General features: G+C 43.8%; 1 protein-coding gene across 1 annotated transcript in view; it reads left to right on the top strand.

Annotated features, from left to right (window-relative positions):
• The window catches only part of LOC121650879 (inactive dipeptidyl peptidase 10-like), a 282,313-nt gene that overhangs the window by 176,033 nt on the left and 79,248 nt on the right, over positions 1-27,032 (top strand). Inside the window, exons 6-9 of the mRNA XM_042002663.1 lie at positions 13,162-13,214; positions 17,163-17,244; positions 22,836-22,956; positions 25,542-25,696. Coding sequence (XP_041858597.1) covers positions 13,162-13,214; positions 17,163-17,244; positions 22,836-22,956; positions 25,542-25,696 — 411 coding nt within the window. The remainder of the gene's footprint in view (positions 1-13,161; positions 13,215-17,162; positions 17,245-22,835; positions 22,957-25,541; positions 25,697-27,032) is intronic.

Below are 27,032 nucleotides of genomic sequence, written 5' to 3'. Positions count from 1 at the left end.
AAAACATCATCAGCATAAAGACTTATTTTATGAAATATATTTTTGGACTGAATGCCTTCAATAGCTTTATTTTGTCTAACTGCAGCGGCTAGCGGTTCAATACATATAGCAAAAAGTTAGGGGGATAGTGGACAATCTTGTCTGGTGCCCCTTTGTAAATTAAAACTTGGAGAGGTTTGGTCATTTGTTCTGACACTCGCATTAGGAGAACTGTATAAGATTTTATTCCAGTTAATGAAAGATGGTCCAAAGCCGAATCTGTTTAAAGTGGCTAGTAAATATTTCCAGTTGACACGATAAAAAGCTTTCTCTGCATCTAAAGAAACTATTATTGTTTACAGGTTATTGATGGTAGAATAATCTATTATATTAATTAGTCTCCGCATGTTAACAGAGGAACATCAGAGGAATCTGCCCTTTATAAAGCCTGTTTGATCAGGGTGTGTAATGAGAGGAGTTACTTTCTCTAACCTTCCAGCTAATGCTTTGCAAAGTATTTTAAGGTCTGCATTTATCAGTGATATGGGTCTGTAGCTAGATGGTATTGTGGGGTCTTTACTTGGTTTTAATAGCACAGTAATGGTGGCAGAGTTTATGTTTGGGGGCAAGTAACCATTTTCCTTTATCTGTGTCACCATTTTGAAAAATGTCGGGGCCAGCATTGACCAGAATTCTATATAGAACTCTGCTGGGAAGCCATCCAGGCCTGGGACTTTTTTACAGGGCATATGTTTAAGGGCTTCATGTAGCTCCTCCACTGTGAGGGGGGGAGTCTAAGGCCATGACTTGTTCCTGCTGTAAACCTGGAAGATCTATATTGTTAAGAAAATGATGGATATCCTTGTCTGATGGATCTAAGTGTGATGTAAACAGAGTTTTAAAGAAATCTCTAAAGATGTTGTTTATTGCATCTGGGTCATGCGTAATATTACCTCCTGAATCTTTAACAGCCGATATGGTAGATTTTTCCTTATTTATTTTTAACTGGTTAGCTAAAAATCTTCCGGATTTATTACTGTGTTCAAATGTCTCCAAGCGTAATCTTTGCACCAGAAATTCTGTTCTCTTGTTGATTATTTCATTTAATTCCAGTCTAGCCTTCCTTATTTGGTTCATCGTTGGTTCATCTGGTGAAGCACTGTGGGCGTCTTCTAATGATTTAATTCTTATTTCTAATTCTAATATTTTTGAGTTTTCTTTCTTTTTTTTATGTGATGTAAAAGACATAATTTTACCTCACATTACCGCCTTCCCTGCTTCCCACAGAACACATGCTGGGACTCCTGGTTTGTCATTGTTTTCTAAGTATATAGCCCATTCTTTTGTGAAGTAGCTGATAAAGTCGGGATCTTTAAGCAACGCTGTATTAAATATCCAGCTTTTAGTCGGTGGTGTGATTCTCATGTTCCTCAAAGTAAAGGAAACTGGGGCATGGTCGCTGATAGTGATGGGGTTAATCTGGGTCTCTGAAATCTCACCAAAGAGCTGCTAACCAGAAAATAATCTAGCCTAGAGTATGAATGGTGAACTGGGGAAAAGAAGGTGTACTCTCTGATATTAGGGTGATAAGACCGCCATATATCGCAAAGTCCAAAATCTTCCATATATTGTTTTACAGTGTTTGTGGATTGCCATTTTCGATGATTTACAGTGTTACTAGATCTATCAGCTGAGCCCAGAACCATGTTAAAATCCCCTCCTGTGATCAGTGTGCTATCTGTGTGTTCAGAAAGTGATGTGAAGAAAGAGTGAAAGAAGGAGGGATCGTCAACATTTGGGCCATATAAGTTAGCTAAGCATAACTTCATATTTTGAATAGATGATTTTACTACGATGAATCTCCCTTCTGGATCTGTGATAACGCTGATTTCTGTGAATGTTACTTTTCTATTTATCAGAATGGCTACCCCTTTCTGTCTGGAGTTATAACAGGCTGAGTAAACATGAGGAAACTGGGTTGTAGAGAGGGCATTCACTGATGTTTTTGTCATATGAATCTCCTGTAAGAACACAATGTCTGCCTGCAGATCATTTAATCTATTAAAGATTTTTAGTCTCTTCTCTCTGGTCCCAGCTCCGTGCACTTTCCAAGTGATAAATCTAAGTATGGTCATGCTTGTGGTGAAAAAGTGAGTGTTGGATGCTTCTTGTTGATATAACTGTGTATGTGTATGTGTGTGTGTGTAAGTGTATGAATATGTATGCGTAATGTTGTGTGCCTGTGTTGAATGTTATTAAATGTACTTGAATTAATAAATGTGAGCGTTGGGTTATATATGCAGGTATTACTAAATGTACTATGCAGCTTAGCATCAGTGTTATATGGTTCCGTGAGGTGGCAGCTAGAAAAACAGAAAAACAGAAAAGAGTGCAGAGAGAGAGGAAAAGAAGAATAAAGCGGGAAGAAAACGACAAAAAAGAGGGGGAAGTGGGTGAAGAAAGAAAACGAACCCATAAAATATAAGTCCATTTTGTGAACATTAGAGACTGGCAGTATTATTGTCTATTGTGAACAAACATTAAACTCTGTCACTTAAGCCCAGTGAGTCTGATTAGCATTTATATCACCTGTGCAAAGTGTGCAGGGTGTGGATACATATCTGAGGTCAGTAGAGCAGGGAGTGGTGTTATGGTCACGATGTAGCTGTCCATTGACGTAAAGCTTGTCCACCGAGATGACAGCGCGGGCTCCTCCATCCAGGAATCTTCTCCTGATGGGGAACAAGCTCTTGCGATGCTCCAGGATTTCTCTGGGAAACTGATCGCTCATGCTAAGGTCAGTCCCACAAAGCTGTCTGCCGCAACGCTTCACCTCTTCTTTTTCTTTGTGGAGAACGAATTTAGCTACTATCAGTCTGGGTCTGCCCTCCGTTTTTTTTTTCCCTATGCGGTGAACCCGATGGAAGGAAATGGCTTTTACCTTTTCCTCTGGAAGTTTAAGGTTGGTTCTGATGAATTTTTTAACAGCTGCCTCTGTATCTTCCTCCACCTGCTCTGGGATCCCTGAAAAAACTAGGTTATCTCTCATGCTACGAGCCTGTAAATCTAGGACTAACTCTTTCATTTTTTTATTTTCCACTGATAGTGGGCTTGCTCCTTCGGTAAGGGTTTTCACCGAGTCTCTGAGGATGTTGTTCTCCGTAGCAAGAGCTTCTACCTGCTTTTGGCTATATTCCAAACTTTCCTTTAAAGATTGAAACTCACGATGAAGAACTTCCAGCAGGGAGAGCCGGGCATTGAGGCTGGATAGCTTCCCGTCGATGGAGATTAGGATATCCGTCGTATCGCTGCCGGTTGGAGAAACTGGGCTGGTCGCTTCGGGGGATTTAGGGTTATTGAGGCCGTCGCTGCAGCGTTAGACTTGCCCATTACGATCCACTGGAAGCTTTCTTCGATGAAATCCGTGGGGCTGATGAGATCTTCTTCGATGTGATCCAGAGTGACGGGGTTAGTGTGGTTTGGAATATATATATATATATATTTTTTTTAAAAATATTTCTCTGTTAGCTTGTGGCGTTTGTTTTCAGTAGCGCGCCATGTTGATTCTGCCAAGTCTCGCCGAGTCTCGCGTTGCAGCATTCTCACACTCTCACACCTCTCACACTCTCACACCTCTCACACTCTCACACCTCTCACACTCCCTCACACTCTCACACCTCTCACACTCTCACACCTCTCACACCTCTCACACTCCATCACACCTCTCACATTCTCACACCTCTCACACTCCATCACACCTCTCACACTCCCTCAAACCTCTCACACTCCATCACACCTCTCACACTCTCACACCTCTCACACTCTCACACCTCTCACACTCCCTCACACCTCTCACACTCTCACACCTCTCACACTCCATCACACCTCTCGCACTCCCTCAAACCTCTCACACTCCATCACACCTCTCACACTCGCACACCTCTCACACTCCATCACATCTCTCACACTCGCACACCTCTCACACTCCATCACATCTCTCACACTCGCACACCTCTCACACTCCATCACATCTCTCACACTCGCACACCTCTCACACTCCATCACATCTCTCACACTCCATCACACCTCTCATACTCTCACACCTCTCACACTCTCACACCTCTCACACTCCATCACACCTCTCACACTCTCACACCTCTCACACTCTCACACCTCTCACACTCCATCACACCTCTCACACTCGCACACCTCTCACACTCCATCACATCTCTCGGGCCATTAATGTTTTTTAAACCAAGGAGCTGGTGGTGGATTTCCGCAGGCATAACAACTCTCCACCTGTACCAGTGAACATCCAGGGAATGGACATCGACCTGGTGAGGTCCTACAAGTACCTGGGTGTTCACCTGAATGACCGTCTGGACTGGTCGGACAACACCAACGCCCTGGTCAAGAAGGGCAACAGCAGACTGTTCCTGCTCAAGAGGCTGAGGTCCTTCGGAGTGCAGCGCCCACTCCTCAGGACCTTTTATGACTCTGTGGTGGCCTCAGCCATCTTCTATGGGATAGTCTGCTGGACCAGCAGCATAATGGACAGAGACAAGAGGAAAATGGACAGACTGGTGAGGAGGGCCAGTTCTGTCCTGGGATGCCCCCTGGACTCAGTAGAGGTAGTGGGAAATGAGAGGATGACTGCTAAGCTGTCATCCATGTTGAACAGCCCATCCCACCCCCTCCAGCACACCCTGACAGCTCTGAGCAGTTCCTTCAGTGAGCGGCTGCTTCATCCTCGCTGCGTGAAGGAGAGGTACCGCAGATCTTTCCTGCCTGCTGCTGTCAGGCTTCACAACAAACTTAATGCCCGCTAGACTGAAGAATATAACGAACTATACGGACTTGTGCAATAACATATCATTTATCTTACTGTCCATTTTTCACTGCTGTTTTTGCACTACCCATTACCTTGTATATACATCCCCAGACACATCCCCTGTACTGTGTACAGGTTTTTTATTACATTTAGTCATTTATTTAACTATTTCACTTAGTTTTATTATGTTTAAGTACTTACATTTCTTTTTATTATCCTCTTAAATTGTACCATTTGTTGTCTATTGCGTGTCTTCTGCTGCTGTTGCGCTGCAATTTCCCCGCTGTGGGACAAATAAAGGTTATCTGAATCTGAATCTGAACACTCCATCACACCTCTCATACTCTCACACCTATCACACTCTCACACCTCTCACACTCCATCACACCTCTCACACTCGCACACCTCTCACACTCCATCACACCTCTCATACTCTCACACCTCTCACACTCTCACACCTCTCACACTCCATCACACCTCTCACACTCGCACACCTCTCACACTCCATCACATCTCTCACACTCCATCACACCTCTCATACTCTCACACCTCTCACACTCTCACACCTCTCACACTCCATCACACCTCTCACACTCCATCACGCCTCTCACACTCCATCACACCTATCACACTCCATCACACCTCTCACACTCTCACACTCATCACACCTCTCACACTCCATCACACCTCTCACACTCCATCACACCTCTCACACTCTCACACCTCTCACACTCCCTCACACCTCTCACACTCCATCACACCTCTCACACTCCCTCACACCTCTCACACTCCATCACACCTCTCACACCCCCTCACACCTCTCACACTCCATCACACCTCTCACACTCCCTCACACCTCTCACACTCCATCACACCTCTCACACTCCATCACACCTCTCACACTCCCTCACGGCTCTCACACTCCATCACACCTCTCACACTCCCTCACGGCTCTCACACTCCATCACACCTCTCACACTCCCTCACACCTCTCACACTCCATCACACCTCTCACACTCCTTCACACTCCATCACACCTCTCACACTCCCTCACACTCCATCACACCTCTCACACTCCCTCACACTCCATCACACCTCTCACACTCCCTCACATCTCTCACACTCCATCACACCTCTCATACTCTCACACCTCTCACACTCTCACACCTCTCACACTCCATCACACCTCTCACACTCCATCACGCCTCTCACACTCCATCACACCTCTCACACTCCATCACACCTCTCACACTCTCACACTCATCACACCTCTCACACTCCATCACACCTCTCACACTCCATCACACCTCTCACACTCTCACACCTCTCACACTCCCTCACACCTCTCACACTCCATCACACCTCTCACACTCCCTCACACCTCTCACACTCCATCACACCTCTCACACCCCCTCACACCTCTCACACTCCATCACACCTCTCACACTCCCTCACACCTCTCACACTCCATCACACCTCTCACACTCCATCACACCTCTCACACTCCCTCACGGCTCTCACGCTCCATCACACCTCTCACACTCCCTCACACCTCTCACACTCCATCACACCTCTCACACTCCCTCACACTCCATCACACCTCTCACACTCCCTCACACTCCATCACACCTCTCATACTCCCTCACACTCCATCACACCTCTCACACTCCCTCACACCTCTCACACTCCATCACACCTCTCACACTCCATCACACCTCTCACACTCCCTCACACTCCCTCACACCTCTCACACTCCATCACACCTCTCACACTCCATCACACCTCTCACACTCCCTCACACTCCCTCACACCTCTCACACTCCCTCACACCTCTCACACTCCATCACACCTCTCACACTCCCTCACACCTCTCACACTCCCTCACACTCCATCACACCTCTCATACTCCCTCACACTCCATCACACCTCTCACACTCCCTCACACCTCTCACACTCCATCACACCTCTCACACTCCATCACACCTCTCACACTCCCTCACACTCCCTCACACCTCTCACACTCCATCACACCTCTCACACTCCCTCACACCTCTCACACTCCATCACACCTCTCACACTCCCTCACACCTCTCACACTCCATCACACCTCTCACACTCCCTCACACTCCCTCACACCTCTCACACTCCCTCACACCTCTCACACTCCATCACACCTCTCACACTCCCTCACACCTCTCACACTCCTCACACCTCTCACACTCCCTCACACCTCTCACACTCCCTCACAGCTCTCCCACTCCCTCACACCTCTCACACTCCTCACACCTCTCACACTCCATCACACCTCTCACACTCCATCACACCTCTCACACTCCCTCACACTCCCTCACACCTCTCACACTCCATCACACCTCTCACACTCCCTCACACCTCTCACACTCCATCACACCTCTCACACTCCCTCACACCTCTCACACTCCATCACACCTCTCACACTCCCTCACACTCCCTCACACCTCTCACACTCCCTCACACCTCTCACACTCCATCACACCTCTCACACTCCCTCACACCTCTCACACTCCTCACACCTCTCACACTCCCTCACACCTCTCACACTCCCTCACAGCTCTCCCACTCCCTCACACCTCTCACACTCCTCACACCTCTCACACTCCCTCACACCTCTCACACTCCAAAATTAACTTTACTGATGGAGATAAGGCCCTTTTTGGATTTACATTCTGCACAGCATATAGTTGTCACAACACAGTAACGTTTACTTCTTGGTTCATTGTCAGTCCATTTGAACTAATGTTTAAACCCATGTTAACTTCAATATATTTTGATATATAAGTAGCAGGACCAGCCAAACTATGAAAAAATTGTGACTTATAGTCTGGAAAATACAGTAAATATTTGGAAAATCTAATTTCAGTTCAACAAATGTATTGGCTCCCAGCAAGGGAGGAAAAAAAACATTCATGCTGTTTTTAACATACAAACCTCTACCCAAATCCGCTCAATGCGATGGTTCTGAAAGTAAAGAGGAAAAAACAGCAATGCATGTGAAGAATAACCAGAGTTCATGTAGGCCAAACAAGATAACTTAAAATATATGATGGAGTATATTTTTAAAACTGCAAACCAAGCCATTCCTGCTGAGCAACAGCATGCCAGTTTCACAATGTACCATGCAGAAGAAGAACACAAACAATGAAAACCTACTGATGTTGATGGAGTCTGCAGAAATGCTGGCCTATCTGTGCTATATCTGTAGCCAGAGAGTTTGTCCTGCCTGAACAGACTCAAGTGGAATTCTGTCCCACAGTCTGCTTGAAGCTGATCCCACAACCCGTAGGCCATTGTTGCTTCCCTTGAAGACTCAAAAAAAAAAAAAAAAGAAAGAAAGGAAGAAAGAAAACCCCAAAACAATATGAGTTGTACATATGCTTACATATTTGTGTTGGGGAAAAAAATCTAAAGACACCAGGGTCTAAAGTCATTCTGACATGCTCACAATATAACATTGTGTTAGGCAACTGTTTTGGAATTACATGCAACAATTAACACTACTTGTACACCTCTTCATATATTTTGAGGTTGTTCTTAACTGGCATAGTAGAATGGGAGACCAATTTCCCACTGTATCCATCGATGGCTAAAACATGGGTAACCCCAAACATCACCAACTTCAATTGTGCTGCGATTTCACTAGAAGTCATGCCATTGGTTTGCAATTCAGCGATAAAGTTGCCATAGCCATCTAAAGCCATGGCGATCCCAGAAAACTGTCTGGCTGGGCTAAACGTGCGGCAAGCCAACCATATCACAAGGGCTCAGTAATATACACCAGGGAAGCAGGAGCAGTAGAAGAAGAAGGTACTTCTGGTTTAAGTTAACGCAAGTTTGAATAAAAGAATTACAGTCGTTTTTTATTTCCTGATTTCTGTAAAAGTACACCCGAAATAGAAAATCAGATAAAGGCTCGTTTTTTGTTTTTCAATTTCCAATTTCCAAACGAAAAACGGGAGATGAATCATTTCTGGTTTTTTGTTTACCTTCCTCCAAACGAAAATCGGAAATCAGATGAATTTCTGATTTTTGTTTTTCAATATCAACACAAAAAATAGATGGTCGCGAAGTACACGGACCTGAACATCACTTTCTGCGTAAAGGTTGTGATTTATAAAAACAAACTTGGGAGAATGTGCGCACCTGCACACAAACTCTGAACTTTGCACACAAACATTTTGGAGACGAGAAACTAGCAGGTGATTTTAAGCTACGGTCATCTCGTGCATTTAACCGCACATATCTGACATGTAGGAGCTCATAATCATAAACACGGAGGCCTGCAGTATTATAGACGTGTTCCTGGATGAAGCCATACAGTCCGTAAGCACTCGTTTTAAGAGTTACAGCTTAGTATCTTCATACTTATACCTTCAAATTATATAGCAATGCCACTTATTGGTACATTATTTGTGACAAGATGTGTAGTAATTAGTGTAATTAATGAGTAAACTTATAAATACTGCAGTGACACTGGCTTCACACTGGATGCGCTGGCACTGCTGGAAGATTAACGGCAGGATCAGGATGGAGAGATTTTTAGAGAGCGCAAAGATTTCCATGATGACAACTGGCTGAAATTCCAGTTTAGATTCCCTAGGGCAGGGCTCTTAGATCTTTGTGTTGAACTGGACCCAGTGTTAGGTGGACCAAGCCACCAGAACCGTGCAGTCCCAATGCATCTGCAGCTGTTAACCTCTATCAGGTTACTATAAGATTTAACAGGAAGGAAAGTTTGAAGATGATCTGGAAGGATAATTTGGCTAATATTAGAGACCGGGCCACATTCAACATATTTAAAACAAAACTCAAATGTTGGCTAAAGATGAACCAGACATGTACCCACCAATGATTATTCTTCACTGATGTCTCATGTGTCAAGTCAATCAATCAATTACATTTTGTTTATAAAACCCTTCATCCATCCATCCATCCATCCATCCATCCATCCATCCATCCATCCATCCATTCATCTATCCATCCATCCATCCACCCACCCATTCATAATTCATCCATCCATCCATCCATCCATCCATCCATCCATCCACCCACCCATTCATAATTCATCCATCCATCCATCCATCCATCCATCCATCCATCCATCCATCCATCTATCCATCCATCCATCCATCCATCCATCCATCCATCCACCCATTCATAATTCATCCATCCATCCATCCATCCATCCATCCATCCATCCACCCACCCATTCATAATTCATCCATCCATCCATCCATCCACCCACCCATTCATAATTCATCCATCCATCCATTTATCCATCCATCCATCCATCCATCCATCCACCATCCATCCATCCACCATTCATCCATCCATCCATCCATCCATCCATCCATCCATCCATCCATCCATCCATCAACTTTGGTCTTTGTGTCACTTCAGTAATTTATAGTAAAGTCAAATTCTGGCTTTTTTCTGAGCTTTCTGAGTATCAGAGAGGCTGACATGCAGCGCCTTACTCCTCGTCTGTCTCAGGTGTTCCATGCAGAGATGTTGTGAGCATGACCGCTTTCTAAGACAGGGATAAAGTTTCCCGTCCCCCATCTGTCACCATGCAAACAGCACCTTCTGGAGACCACAGCAGCGAGAACAGCTAACATCTGTTTACATTTTGCTTTGCTTTGTTTTATTTTAAACTTGTGAGAAAACAAACAAAATTAGGGATACATACAAAAGAAAACAACAATAACAATAATAATATGAAAAAAAATAAAAATAAATCAATAACATAATTTCAGCATGTCTGAAAAGGTTGACTTATAAGCTTATTTAATCTTACCCCTTCTCCACTACTCGAATACAGTTTCCCCAAACATACATATTTTCAAAAAATAGAAATTTTTAATAAACAAATATATAAATTTTGAGAACAGCTGGTGTTTTAAGCTGAGTCATGCTTAGACGATGCTAGAGCTCCAACCAAACGTAAAAAGAACCATTACAACTTTTTATTGTTCTGCATGAACCCCCTCCTTCAGATTTTAACCTCACCTCTGGTAAACTGTTAAATATTTCCAAGAAGTAGACAGTGAGCTGCTTCTACATGATCTGTGCTGTTAGAAAATGAAGCAGCTCAGTTAATTTTACTTTTTCTGTTATAAGAATAGAGTCTGTGTGATCCTGGAACCGGAGGTAGGAATTATTGTCACGGCTCTTGCCTGCAGGGTGGATGCTGATGGTGTTGGACATGTGTAGGTATTGGCCCAACCCTGCACAGGGACCGAAACATGGTCTAAAACGTGGAGGGCTCTGTGGTCCAGAATAAGTTTATTTTATCATCTATGTCCCAAAAAAAAATGGTTTCCATGAACTCCTTGGACTCCAGTCCAAATACACATATCTGTACTTGTGTTTTCTTGTTGCTAAATGACATGAATCTGGTTTTAAGTTTATTGATAACCTGTTTCTGTCAAACCACATTTCAGTTTGCTCATGTCAGCAGGGATCCTCCCCAGTAGATCTTATAAACCCCCAGTAGTTCCTATAAACCCCCAGTAGTTCTTATAGACCCCCAGTAGATCTTATAAACCCCAAGTAGTTCCTATAAATCCCCAGTAGTTGCTGTAAACCCCCAGTAGTTCTTATAAACCCCCAGTAGTTCCTGTAAACCCCCAGTAGTTCTTATAAACCCCCAGTAGATCTTGTAAACCCCCAGTAATTCCTATAAACCCCCAGTAATTGCTGTAAAATCCCAGTAGTTCCTATAAACACACCCAGTGGTTCCTATAAACCCCCCAGTAGTTCCCGTAAACCCCCAGTAGTTCTTATAAACCCCCAGTAGTTCCTGTGAACCCCCAATAGTTCCTATAATAGTTTTCACTTCTTACTGTGTATAGCTAAATACCTCCTTGTATAAGTCTGTAGATATTGAAATTTTTATACTGTTTTTTACTTTGCTACTTTTAGAAGCACAACTGCAAAATGACTGTACCGCTGCAACACCTAAATTTCCCAGCTTGGGATGAATAAAGTACATCTATCTATCTATCTATCTATCTATCTATCTATCTATCTATCTATCTATCTATCTATCTATCTATCTATCTATCTATCTATCTATCTATCTATCTATCTATCTATCTAAACCCCTAGTTGTTCCTGTAAACCCCCAGTAGTTCCCGTAAATCCCCAGTAGTTCCTATAAACCCTCAGTAATTGCTGTAAAATCCCAGTAGTTCCTATAAACCCCCAGTAGTTCCTGTAAACCCCCAGTAGTTCCTATAAACCCCCAGTAGTTCCTATAAACCCCCAGTAGTACCTGTAAACCCCCAGTAGTTCCTATAAACCCCCAGTAGTTCCTATAATCCCCCAGTAGTTGCTATAAACCCCCAGTAGTTCCTGTAAACCCCAAATAGTTCCTATAAACCCGCAGAACAAGCAACATCAGTGTCATCTGCAAATAAACAAATTTTAACATGTTTGAAACTTTGCATGTCATTTATAAAAGCAGAAACAGGTTTAGACCCAATACTGATCCCTGGGGGACACCACAGGCTTTGTCCAAGCACAGCCACGTATATTCCCCCTACTTCACAAACTGTTTTCTGTTGCTTAAATAACTTCTCACCCAGTGGAAAACTACCCCTTGTTCCCATACTGTTCACTTTTATTGATTTATGTGACTGATGTTGTGGAAAGCTTTTTTAAGATCCAGGAATATTGCAGCTGGATCAGGTTGTGATTGATGCCGTCTGTGATCTCCTCAGATCATCCTGTTAATGCCAATGATGTTGAAGTTTGCTCTGAATCCAGACTATCAGAAAGTCATTGATCTGTTTTTAAATAGTTTATCTACAATTTGGGAAAACTGAGGAAGTAGAGAAACCGGCCTGTATTTAGTGAAGTGGTGTCAATCCCTGTTTCATACAACAGAGCAGCATTAGCCGTTTTCACCCTGTTAGGAAATGTCCCGCCTGGAATGACGAGCTCCAGGTGGAAGTCAGAGCTGCTGAAATCCCCTCATGACCTTTTTACTGCTTTCATATCAGTTTCATTAGAATCAGGGGATGATTTATATTTACATTTATTTACAGTATCTATTGTTTCTTTTGACCTCGTCATCCATTTTGTCCTTTTAATTTTCTTACCAATGAAATATTGAGGTTATCTTTGTTGTTTAGAACCATTTTTAATAATACTATTTAATATGTCCTATGTTCCTTCAATATTATTATAATATTAGTCAACTTATTTTTACATTTTTTATATTTATTTTCTGCCTGTTTTCATCCCATGCAACGCTGCTCCTTCGTCAGACATCCATTAATCTCCCGCTATGTGTTTCTCTTTCGTCGCAGGTTTACCGCCACTCCTTCATGGCCTCCTACAGCATCTACAACATCCACACACGGTAAGCATTTTGCAGCAGCTGCTTTGAGGTGTGATGAAAGCAGCAGCCATTAGAAGTGTGGTTTATACCTCTGATCATTTTTACATCATAGTTAAAGCTGAGAATGACAGATATAACATTGTACCTTTAGCTTACATGTGTGTGACGTGTTTAAAAGAATCCAGACCTGATTAAAGCTTTGGTAAACGCTGAGTTATTCACTCAAGCTAAGTTTTGACCTATTTGTCAGCTAGATGCCAGAGAGTCTGAGAACAGACTGAAAATACATATTAGACATTTATTTGTCTACACATCTTTGGCAAGCATGTATGACCCTGTGTAATAAACACACCTCCTTTCAAGTTTTATTCTCTACCTCAGCTTGTTGTTTTTTTTTTTTTGTTTTTTTTACCAAACTCAGTTAATGGCTGATCCAGATAAACCTCTCCTATCAACACGTAAAATAAAAGGCAGATGTTTCTTGGATGGTCAGTGTTGTTCCAGATGTCACCCAACTGTAATCAATGCAGTTGTTTGAACTGAGACATGTTAGCAGCAGAGTTTGATTCAGACTTTCACACTGGTTTCCTTTAAGCATAACTGTACCGTTATCTAAACCCTTGTTGAACCTGCATGTGACACAACCAGGTAATCTGTTACCTGATCTCACTGGTCAGGTACAGCGGATCGACGCTTCGGTAACTTCTGCAGCCAACCAGTCAGCATCTTTCAATTCAATACTTTATGTCAGACACTACATACAGTCTACACTAACAAGACTCACATAAAACAATTAAAATTCTGACCAAATTTTGACCAATGAGCATTCAGGACTTCAGGGGTCAGCTCAGGTAACAGATGGTTCACTGTGAAACTTCCTGCTCATTTTGAAAAGTGACAGATTAAACATAGTGGAAACGTCTGTATGTCTCTAAGTTATTAGTCTTAAAGGAAACATTAAAACCAAAAGTGACACATTGTAAAGAAATAATGATCACACAATTGAAATCAAATAAATGTTATACCTTAAAGGGATAAACGCGTTATTAAAGTTTCAGATCACAAATTAAACATGATGTTGAATAAACCTTGTCCCACTGGTAATGATTTCATGGTAGGCACTAACAAAATAAACTCATATATATAAATGAACATTATTTAAAATGGTAAAAACAGACTCTTCTACTCTTCATACAAAAAGAGTCTTTTCTGTGCGACACAGAACCTTAAAATGTTTTATACCATGGTCTGAGTGACTACTCGATTCTGACTGGCTGTATTAAAAAGTGATAATGGACACCTATGAAAGAAGTTCTGGTCAAATAGCCTTATTGCTGTGTGTTACTGCGCTGACTAAATGGTAGTTGGTAACCGTAGCAACAGAAACTCAGACGTTAAACCAGCAGCGGTCAGAGTCCACATACGTTGAACCAGCAGCGGTCAGGGTCCACAAACGTTAAACCAGCAGCGGTCAGAGTCCACATACATTAAACCAGCAGCGGTCAGGGTCCACAAACGTTAAACCAGCAGCGGTCAGGGTCCACAAACGTTAAACCAGCAGCGGTCAGAGTCCACAAACGTTACACCAGCAGCGGTCAGGGTCCACAAACGTTAAACCAGCAGCGGTCAGAGTCCACAGACGTTAAACCAGCAGCGGTCAGAGTCCACAAACGTTAAACCAGCAGCGGTCAGAGTCCACAAACATTAAACCAGCAGCGGTCAGAGTCCACAAACGTAAAACCAGCAGCGGTCAGAGTCCACAAACGTTAAACCAGCAGCGCTCAGAGTCCACAAATGTTAAACCAGCAGCGGTCAGAGTCCACAAATGTTAAACCAGCAGCGGTCAGGGTCCACAAACGTTAAACCAGCAGCGGCCAGGGTCCACAAACATTAAACCAGCAGCGGTCAGAGTCCACAAACGTTAAACCAGCAGCGGTCAGGGTCCACAAACGTTAAACCAGCAGCGGTCAGAGCCCACAAACATTAAACCAGCAGCGGTCAGGGTCCACAAACGTTAAACCAGCAGTGGTCAGGGCCCACAAACGTTAAATCACCGTCCTTCAAACGCCACTATGAACATGCCAGTATCTTTATGAAATGTCATGATCAACGGCAATGTTACATTTAATTTTAAATAAGTTGTCGTCTGTCTTTCTGTCTTGATTACCGTACTTACATACTTGATACAGAGTAAATGGTGATAACATTATAAAAACCATTTAGGATAGACTTGCTTGCTTGATACACATTAATCAGAGTGAATGGTGGATAATATTTCTTAAAATAAAAACAATGTAGGAAACGATCTGTGACAGAAACAAAATGTGGCATCATCCTCTGGAACCACGTACCACAATACACAAGCTGTAAGAGCTGCACCCACCCTCTGAAATGTTTGTGTCACATAACATGTGTCACAATCATCTCCCTTCCCTCCACTGATCAGGTCTAATACAACAGCTGATCGACCGAGCTGCAGGTTCTGTGTCAGAGCCGGTTACCTTGGCAACGCGTCACAACAAAATAGTCCACTCGGCCACTTCTTGTTAATAACTTAGGATTTTAACGGTAAGAAACAACATTAACGCATTAATAATTTATTTAATATTTATTTCTTTCATAAGTGACCGTGGCATAAGCGGGATATTGCCATTCAAGGTGTCCATTATCATAAATTAATGGACTTCGCAGTGGCAGCCGTCCGACGCCTCCACATCGTCTATTAATTTATGATAGTGGACACCTCGTCAGGCATTATCCCTTACTTATTGCCCCCCCAGGGAATGTTAAAAGTAAACAGTTTTTGGTGGATGTCCAGATGTCCTGGTCTCATTAGAGGTTGACCCTGTGAAAAGGGGGGTTGCTTATCAGTTAAAAGAAAACAGGTTCAAAGTAGACAACATTCTTGGGTGATGAGTTCCATCTGAAATCCATAAAACATTCAGTTCATTGTGAGGCATGACATGACAGGTTGTAGCTGCACTGAAGATTAATTTCAGCAATTTACCAGTCTTGAGTATAACTTAAAGTTCAAAATGTTTACTCCTCCCAAGTCAGGATTGACCTGTGACCATTGGAAATGGAAGCAAGTTCTAAAAATTCTTGCATGATATTTTAACAGTCAGAACCCCTATTTCTTGGAGAGAGAGGATTTCTCTCATCATGGACCTTCAGTCTCTTACCAGACTAAATACAGTGGGGAAACGTCTGTATTGAATCCTCTCTGCTTCGAACGATCATGATGATACTTTTCTTTGAGCAATATTATATATTAAAGTTTGTCATACAGAGAGCAGATCCGTGTCCTTATAGTGCTGGTGTAGACCAGCACTATAAGGACAAAAAAATCACAAGATCATCAGCATACATTAAGTGGTTGACTGTACTTCTGTCAATCCTTCAACCCGCTATTTAAAAGTCTCGACAAATAGTCCTTTAAATAAAAAGGGAGACAAAATGCTGCCCTGTCTCACTCCATTTGACATACTAAATGGTGCAGATAAACAATTTCCTTTTTTTACAGAGAGGTGTCCCAAACCTCTCTTGTATAACTTAGAAAATAACTTTTCATGATTTACATAATCAAACGTCTGTGAGGCATCAGTAACACATAAAAATTGTTGTATTGTGTCTTGTACAAATTTAAGATTTCCTTCAAAGCGTAGATGGACGTCTGTTCCATGTATGGAACTGTTTATCAGAGGTCAGCAAAAACTCTTCCATCTTGTTCAAAATAGACCCCTCCAGCATGGCCAGAGCTGTAGTTCTCTTTACTATTAATTTTTGCCAGGTTTATCTTTTACAGTTGGAACTAAAATATCAGACAATAACAGTAACATGTCTGTACGAGTCCGTAATTAGAAATCCTGTGAAACAAGTACAACGCAGGGGATACACTTTTCTGCTTACCCATTTTGAGTGCTTCTCTTAATCCACCAATGTATGTTTGATGGGTGTATTGTGTTTCAGGGAGGTTTGGGAGCTGGACCCTCCTGAGGTGGTGAACTCTGTTCTGCAGTACGCTGCCTGGGGAGTACAAGGCCAACAACTGGTGAGAACACACCAGTAAGCAGACTGGTCTACTTTAACTTCTGACTCGTTCCACATACACTGCCTTTAATACATTCCAGGCTCAGTTCAGATTAAACTGGTTTTATTCTGTTTTATGCATTTAGATTTTTAGCATCTCATTCTGCAACAGAATTCTAATAACAGTAACACTTCCAGGAACTGATTCCAGTGACATTTCAACTAAAAGAGTTCCAGTAACAGAGTTCCAGTAACAAGACGTAACTGAGTTCCAATAAAAGTTCCAGTAACAGAGTTCCAGTAACAGTTTCAGTAACCAGGTTCAGTAACACTGCCTGGCCACCCTCCGGGGAAAACTCATTTCGGCGGCTTGTATTCGCAATCTTGTCCTTTTGGTCACTACCCACAGCTCGTGACCATAGGTGAGGGTAGGAATGTAGATCGACCGGTAAATTGAGATCTTTGCCTTTTGGCTCAGCTCCTTCTTCACCACGACAGACCGATGCAGAGTCCACATCACTGCAGACGCTGCACCGATCCGCTTGTCGATCTCCCGCTCCATCCTTCCCTCACTTGTGAACAAGACCCCAAGATACGTGAACTCCTCCACTTCGGGCAGGACCTCATTCCCGACCCGGAGAAGGCACTCCACTCTTTTCCGGCTTAGGACCATGGTCCCGGATTTGGAGGTGCTGATTCTCATCCCAGCCGCTTTACATTCGGCTGAGAAACGCTTCAGTGAGAGGTGAAGATCACGGCCCGATGAAGCCAACAGAACGACATCATTCACAAAGAGCAGAGTCCCAATCCTGAAGCCACCCAACCGGATCCCCTCAACACCTTGGCTGCGCCTAGAAATTCTGTCCATAAAAGTTATAAGCAGAATCAGTGACAAAGGGCAGCTTTGGCGGAGTCCAACCCTCACCGGAAATTATTCTGTACGACACTGGTCATACAGGGACCAGACAGCTCTGACAAGGGGGTCCGGCACTCCATACTCCCGGAGTACCCCCCACAGTAGTCCCCGGGGGACATGCCGAATGCCTTCTCCAAGTCCACAAGGCACATGTAGATTGGTTGAGCGAACTCTCATGCCCACTCCAAGACCCTGAAGAGAGTGTAGAGCTGGTCCACTGTTCCACGACCGGGACAAAAACCACACTGCTCCTCCTCAATCCGAGGTTCGACTATCCAACGGACCCTCCTCTCCAGCACCCCTGAATAGACCTTACCAGGGATGCTGAGGAGTGTGATCCTCCTGTAGTTAGAGCACGCCCTCCAGTCCCCCTTTTTGAAGACGGGGACCACCACCCCAGTCTGCCAGTCCAGGCGAACTGTCCCTGATGTCAACGCGATGATGCAGAGGCGTGTCAGCCAAGATAGCCCTACAGCATCCAGAGCCTTAAGGTACTCTGGGTGGACCTCATCCACCCCCGGGGCCCTACCACAGAGGAGCTTTTATGACCTCAGCCCCAGAGATGGGAGAGCCAGCACCAGGGTCCCCAGACTCTTCTTCCTCATCAGAAGACGTGTTGGTGGAATTGAGAAGCTCTTTGAAGTATTCCCTCCACTGCCTCACCATTCCGAGTCGAGGTCAGCAGCCCCCCATCCCCACTGTACACAGTGTTGACGGAGCACTGCTTTCCCTTCCTGAGCTGCTGGATGGTGGACCAGAATCTCCTCGAAGCCATTCGGAAGTCATTCTCCATGGCCTCTCCAAACTCCTCCCATGCCCGAGTTTTTGCCTTAGCGACCGCCAAAGCTGCGCTCCGCTTAGCTTGCCAATACCCATCAGCTGCCTCTGGAGTCCCACAGGCCAAAAAGGCCTGATTGGACTCCTTCTTTAGCTTGACGGCATCCCTCACTGCTGGTGTCCACCAACGAGTTTGGGGGTTACCCCCACGACAGGCACCGATGACCCTGCGGCCACAACTGCGGCTTGCCACCGCAACAATAGAGGCATGGAACACAGCCCACTCGGCCTCAATGTCCCCCGCCTCACCCGGGACATGGTTGAAGCTCTGCCGGAGATGGGAGTTGAAACTCTTTCTGACAGGGGAATCCGCCAGATGTTCCCAGCAGACCCTCACAACACGCTTGGGTCTGCCAGGCCTGACTGGCATCCTCCCCCACCATCTGAGCCAACTCATCACCAAGTGGTGATCAGTTGACAGCTCCGCCCCTCTCTTCAGCCGAGTGTCCAAAGACATGCGGCCGCAAGTCGGACAATACGACTACAAGGTTGATCATCGAACTGCGGCCTAAAGTGTTCTGGTGCCAAGTGCACATGTGGACACTCTCATGTCTGAACAAGGTGTTCGTTATGGACAATCCATGACAAGCACAGAAGTCCAACAACAAAACACCACTCGAATTTAAATAAGGGTGGCAATTCCTCCCAATTATGCCCCTCCAGGTCTCGCTGTCATTGCCCACGTGAGCATTGAAGTTCCCCAGCAGAACGAGGGAGTCCCCGGAAGGAGTGTTCTCCAACACCCCCAAAAAGGGTGGGTACTCTGAACTGCCGTTTGGTGCATAATTATAAACAACAGTCAGGACCCGTCCCCCCACCTGAAGCTGGAGGGAGGCTACCCTTTTGTCCACCGAGGTAAACCCCAATGTACAGGCGCTAAGTCGGGGGGCAATGAGCATGCCCACACCTGCTCGGAGCCTCTCACTGGGATCAACTCCAGAAAGGAAGAGGGTCCAGCCCCTCTCAAGGACAGTGGTTTCAGAGCCCAAGCCATGCTTCGAGTTGAGTCCAACTATATGTAGCTGGAACCGCTCAACCTCGCACACCAGCTCATGCTCCTTCCCCACCAGAGAGGTGACATTCCACGTCCCTAGAGCTAGCTTTTGCAGCCGAGGATCAGAATGCCAGGGTCCCCACCTCTGGCAGCCGCTCAGCTCACACTGCACCCCATTCTGATGGCCCCTCCTGCAGATGGTGAGCCCACAGGAGGGGACGCCCATGTCACCCTTTAAGGCTGAGCCCAACTGAGCCCCATGAGCAAAGGTCCGGCCACCAAGCTCTGGCCTCCTTGTCCCACCTCAAGGCCTGGCTCCAGAGGGGGACCCTGGTGACCGACATCCAGGCAAGGGAAACCTTGGTCCATGATTTGTCGTCATCATAGGGGTGTTTTGAGCCACGCTTCGTCTGGTCCCTCCCTAGACACTTTTTTGCCATGGGTGACCCTACCAGGGTCATAAAGCCACTGACAACATAGCTACTAGGATCTTGAGGACATGCAAACTCCCTCAGGAAGGAGAGTTGCAGCAACAGTTACAGTAGAAAACTTCTAGTAACAGTTCTAGTAACAGAGTTCCAGTAACAGAGTTCCAGTAACACTTCAGGTAACTGAGTTCCAGTAACAGTTCTAGTAAAAGAGTGTCAGTAACAGAGTTCTAGTAACAGTTCCAGTAAAAGAGTTCTAGCAATAGTTCCAGTAACAGAATTCTAGTAACAGCCTGTTTTGGCTACAGAAGATAGGATTTACTCTTATTATTATATCGGTTTTTATTTCATATGATGGCAGTTACAGCTGTAAACCTGCTGGATCAGGTCCAGACCGGTTAGACCATGTCCAGACCTGCAGGAACAGGTCCGGACCTGTAAGTTTCCCTCCAAGTTTTCTCATGTGACTCCATCTAGATGCAGCTGCACCGGCTTCCGGTGTATTTCAGAGTAACATTCCTGGGCTGGAGATCTCTTCATGGACTTGCATCAGCCTATCAGAGGGCTTCTTCACCCATATCTCCCTGCCAGGTTTCCAGGGATTCTGAGATTCTGTGACCCAAACTTGCTGATGGCACCCCATACAAAGTTAAAAACTAAAGAAAACAGAGCTTCTGCTCAGTGGCCCCCAGACTCTGGAACTCTCTTCCATTTGACTTGACTTCAGTTGCTTTTAAAAGTCAGTTAAAAACATCTTTTTAAATTTCCTTTGTTTTTTACATTGTTGGCTCTTGTGAAGCACTTTGTGATTTTATATCTTGAGAGGTTCTGTAAAGTTTTACTTAGTTATGGCTCATTTCCTTCAAGACGCCACTCACTACAAAGACATACATTTTTTTTAACTGGTCACAGTTACTGCAGTAAAAATATGCAAGTAAATCTTGTGGTGTCATATGGCAAACGTGGTTTTCCTGAGATCCAAATCCAAAACCTAGATCCGACTTTACAGGGTTTTTCACATTATGCAAATGTTCTGGTGAAAGTCCACTTTTGATAACATGAGCACATCAGAGTTGCCTTCGCAACACATTAAAGATAAATACATATCTTCATACACATGTACGGCAGTGTTGAAATGTTCTGGAGATTAGGGCTGGGCAATTCATCCATGAAATCAGTTAATCAAATTTTCTATTTCTGAGAATTTATTTTGATGAAAATCTGGATTTTTCCTCTTGTGTGCACCATAAACTCTCTCCTGGGCTACCATCGTTAGCGGGCTCGGCCCTCCTTATGCACCACAACGCTGGTTGTCTAACAACTCAACACATTTACAGTGAAGTGAGGCGTGACTCCCCTGGAATTTAGCTGCATTTAAATGCAGAAGAAATGCTGCTTTCTACGAGACGACCTATGTCAGTGGATTATTTCTGCCGTGAACCCTGTATGATAAGGATCCAGATGGAACGAGACCACGGATGCTGATGTGTTGCATCTCTATGCAGGATACTGTTTATAAGGTGGAAACGTTGTCACACTATTTACTTTCTGTTGCTGTCATTCATTCATAAAAAAGGAATAAAACAAACATTTTGCATGCAAAAGCTTTAAGTCTAATATTGTTTTTAATAAGGTTAACATGTTTTCAAGAAAGAGAAGGAAAGAAAGGGGAAAAGAAATCAATTAAAAATAAAAAATGGATCTACATTGAAAAAAATGGGAGATTTTATTTTGAGGCTTTACCACCCAGGCCTACTGGAGATGTTTCAGGCCTGCTAAAGATTTTTCAGGCCTACTGGAGATGTTTCAGGCCTGCTAAAGATGTTTCAGGCCTACTGGAGATAGTTTGGGTGTACCGGAAATTGTTTCAGGCCTACTACCAGAAATGTTTTGGGTGTACCGGAGAAGTTTCTCACCTACCAGAAATGTTACCACGGCTGAATTAGATGTGTCTTTGTGATGGAGACATTAACATAAGATTATCTTAGACAAACAAGCAAAGCTGAGCAGTCAGATTTTTTGCAGAAAGACTAAAAAGTTACCCATCAGAAATGTCTTCCCATACATTACACACAATAAGCTTCCCCTGCTACTGTCAACATGTTGTAAAGAACATGCAGTGTCCTCTGTGGCCCAGGTCTGCATCACATCATCATGTTCCCCTCTCCCTCCCATTTCCAGCCAGGTAAGTGACTCTCCAGCAACAGCCTTCTGCTGCCCTGTGTTTGTGTGATCAGTAACAACCGGGGAACAGTCTGGGCTGGACCTCTAGGCTTCATGTGTGAAAACATTTTGCACTTTAATCCCCTTAAAGATGTTTGGAACTATGTGTATGTGTAGATTAAAAGGTAATCCAGTGGATGTGTGTTCAAACTCAGTGTTGTGCATTTATACCATGAAGGGTTAAAGCTGTGGCTTTGTGTGCTTGGTTTCTGCAGATCTACATATTTGAAAATAACATCTACTACCAATCTGATGTGAAGAGTAACTCCCTGAGGCTAACATCTTCAGGGAAGGAAGGGGTCATCTTTAATGGGATTGCTGACTGGCTTTATGAAGGTACAACCCCCTGAGCAAAACTATCCCATCACATTTCTCCTTTCCTGGTATCTGGATATATTATGCAAAAAATGTTAAATATACTTTAAATGTCAGGCAATCAAGCTGCTCTCAGCCAAGGTTTTATTAGATTTAAAAGGAAGAAAGAACAGTATCTACAGCAGCTTGATTTTAAAAGGTTGACATGCTAATTACTCTGAAAAAGTTGCTGTTTGGAAATGTCATGGAAAAGACAGTTATTACATATTCTTGTTCCAGGGGTGATTTCTCCCCACTGCTTGTGAATAACCTGTTTATGTGCTTTATACTGACACACACTGAATATTTTTTAAACAATAACACAATGACATGTCATTGTACAAGTTTCTAAGACAAGTCTTTAATTCTGAATAGCAACAGTCAGTAGGAGTACTCTACCCGGCTGTAAACAGCACGCTCGCCTTGCTATGCATCTACCCTATCAGACAGCCGGAGTCTAGATGTCTAGCCAGCCTAATCTGGCCTCAGTTCCTGAGTGGCACACACAAGCCAGGCCATCATGACATGCCAATGACCGAGCCAGAACCCAAGGAGCATCCATAGGACATCACGGTGATGTGAGGAGTGCATAATGTCAAAGATCAAATATGCACGACTACTTCTGACCCTGTTATGCAAGAACAAAATTAAATCTAAAAAGGCAAGCTACTTCTGTTCTCTTATGAAGTTGTTCTTGTTTTTCTGGAAGGTAATTATTTTATTAAGTATAATTAGAAATAAATCCGTAATGGTTGATCCCTAATTAGAAACTGAGTCCCATTTTTGCATCGGCAGCTCTTTTTGTTAACTCCAGTGTGTTTGTGTTGGTCTGTAAGGGGCTGCTCAAGACTGCATTTTCCTCAATAAAAGGACAATTACAACATATTTAAATGGATGTAAGTTATGAAGGATGAACTGGATGATGGAGGCTGTCATCAGTGTTGTGGTAGTTACTCTAAAAAAGTCATTAGTTACTAGTTAGTCTTTACTTCTGTAAATTGTAATGAAATTACTCGTTGCTGCATTTGAAAAGTAACTTCACTACTTATTACTTTACCATTTCTTAATTCACGGTGTAGACATGGACAAACGTCGCTGCCTGTCTGCAGAGTGTTTACCTTCTATTGTAAACAAAATGGCTTTAAAACCACAAGAACAACATCCCTGTCTGTGGGAAGAAATGGCCACACTTGTCTCATCATCATTTTATCTAGTATTTTTCTAAACCTGGGCAATTCAAAAGTCGACAGGGGGAGCATGTCTCCTACAATGAACCTGCAACTAGCTTGTTCATTTCTGTCTTACCGGCTGCTGTGCTCCAGGGAATGTTGAGAAAAGCTTAGCTTGTTTAGGCGGGTCGGCTGCTTGTTTAGGCGTGTCGACTTTCTTGTTCAGGTGGGTCGGCTGCTTGTTTAGGCGGGTCGACTGCTTGTTTAGGTGGGTCGACTTGTTTAGGCGGGTCGGTTGCTTGTTTAGGTGGGTCGACTGCTTGTTTAGGCGGTCGGCTGCTTGTTTAGGCAGGTCAGCTGCTTGTTTAGGCGGGTTGGCTGCTGAAGGGCTCTTTCCACTGACCAGCGAGCAGGATCTTTCACCACAAGTTTGGACTGAAACTGGACTGAACTGAAAATAATGTGAATATCGCCACTGACCAAAAGTCCATATCTCCAACTCTCCAGCTTCATTTTTCTTTCTCTTTAGTTGGTGCAATCAGCTACGTAACGCAAATTGATTTCTATGGCAACATGCCCAGGCAAGCACACACACAGGCAGTAGCATGCTGTAACAGTTGTAATTGTGGAATGGCCCTACTTTTGGTTGTCTTCTAATGATGACGTCAGCAAGATGCTTCGAGAAGCGAGAAGATCGTCTTGCGCACGTTTGGACTGCAGACGGACATTTAGGGAGCTCGGCTCTTATTCTTTCTTTTTCCCACTTGTTGTGACGGACGTATTGTGTCGCACTGTTTTATTTATGTATGATGAGACAGTAGCCGCCCAACCGGGCTTTATATGGTTGACGAATGTCCTTTTATTAAAGGGCACGCACTGTGGAATCTTCAGTACCAGTGTTGCTGTGAGTTTGTCAATCCTTGTGGCAGCTTTATCCGGCTAACTGAGCTAATTCCCCTTACCACAACACGCTTCCTCGTTACAATGCGCATACCACTTAAAACAGATCAGAACTTTACACATAGACAAAAATGGCTCGAGTAACGCAGAAAAACATGTTACTGTAGTCCAGTAAAGTCATTTCCTTACCAATATTTTAAGTGTAATGCACTACTTTACTTTGTTACCCAAAAAAGTAATATCGTTACTGTAACGCATTACTTTGTAATGTATTTCTCCCAAAACTGACAAAAGTATCATACAGGCAACACGTGCCAATCATAATGCATTTATCTGTGTCTGTATCAGTTCACATACAGATGAGATTACTTTAGTTTATTAAAACACAGAGTTGCTTAAATTATCAGTTCAAATACTGGTAAAAAAAAATCCCTGCTTTGGACCAGTAACTCCAAAACTTGATTAAAGATTGATTTGAGAGTATATGTCTCTTTTCAGAGGAGATCCTGCAGACCCATGTGGCTCACTGGTGGTCCCCAGATGGAGAGAGGTTGGCCTTCCTCGTCCTCAATGACACCCTGGTGCCAAACATGGTTTTACCTCGATTCACGGGCATGACATACCCTAAAGGGAAGCAGTATCCCTATCCCAAGGTAACTTTTATTTAGGGGTTGTTTACATACTGGTTTCTCTCTATGTACCCGCGGGCTTTCTCCGGGTATGCATGGTTTCTCTCTATGTACCTGCAAGTTCTCTCCGGTTATGCATGGTTTCTCTTTATTTACGCATGGGTTCTCCAGCTTTCTCCCACCTTCTACAAGGTTAATTGTTATTATTCTTAGGAAAGTAAGGTAAGTATGAATGTTGCTTGTCTGTGTGTGATGGACTGGTGTACCACTGCAGTTGTACCTGCCTCTTTCCTGCTAATTGCTGCATCCTATTTCCTCTCTGTCTCCTTCCAACTCCTTCCACTAAACAAAACTTTCTCTACTTTTAATAATAATAATAATAATAATAAATAATAAATTTTATTTCTTGGCACCTTTCAACAACCAAGGTCACCGTACACAAAAGGAAAAATAAATAAAAAGTAAATAAAAATATAAATTACATAAGAGTTAAAAGCAGATAAAGCACATTGATATAAAAATTACACAAAACAGTCAGTTACATGATTTATAGGGAGTATGCTAGTTTAAACAAGTGGGTTTTGAGTGCAGATGTGAATGATGGAAGAGAGTTGATATTCCGAATCTCGGATGGAAGTGAGTTCCAGAGCTGGGGATTGCCTGAAGGCCCTGCTCCCCATGGTAGAGAGACAGGCAGAGGGAACAGTAAGGTGAACGGAGGATGACCTGAGAGCACGGGAGGGGGCAATATGGAGGAGATCAGACAGATAAGGAGGGGCCAGATTGTGAATACCTATGAAAGTGAGGACCAGTAACTTATAGTTGATTCTGTGTTTTATTGGGAGCCAGTGGAGTTGTTGACGTACAGGGAAATATGTTGAAAGGAAGAGGTGCGAGTCAGGATACGAGCTGCAGAGTTCTGGAGAAGCTGCAGTTTCTGAAGTGATTTATTGAGAAGACCGAAGAGGAGTGAGTTACAGTAGTCGATGCGGGATGTGACAAGACTGTGGATAAGGATTGCAGCAGCATGCAGAGTGAGTTATGAGCGCAGACGATTGATATTACGAAGGTGGAAGTAAGCAGACTGAGTAATGCTACCGATGTGGGCTTAAATGATAGGGTGCTGTCGAGAATGACACCGAGACTCTTGACCTGAGGGGAGGGGGAAATGGTAGAATTGTCAATGTTGATGGAGAAACTGTGAGACTTGGTTAGAGTGGAGGGCGTGCCGACAAGTAGAACTTCAGTTTTACTGCTGCTGAGTTTGAGAAAAGTGGGGGAGAACCATGCTTTGATTTCCTGGAGGCAGTCGGAGAGAGAGGAAGGTGGAAGAGAGGAGTATGGCTTGGAGGAGATGTAG

The sequence above is a fragment of the Melanotaenia boesemani genome, chromosome 12 (genome assembly GCF_017639745.1).
Source record: "Melanotaenia boesemani isolate fMelBoe1 chromosome 12, fMelBoe1.pri, whole genome shotgun sequence".
NCBI classification, from domain to species: domain Eukaryota; kingdom Metazoa; phylum Chordata; class Actinopteri; order Atheriniformes; family Melanotaeniidae; genus Melanotaenia; species Melanotaenia boesemani.
The sequence above is the reverse complement of the archived record's forward strand: the minus strand, read 5'-3'. Positions and strand labels throughout refer to the sequence as shown.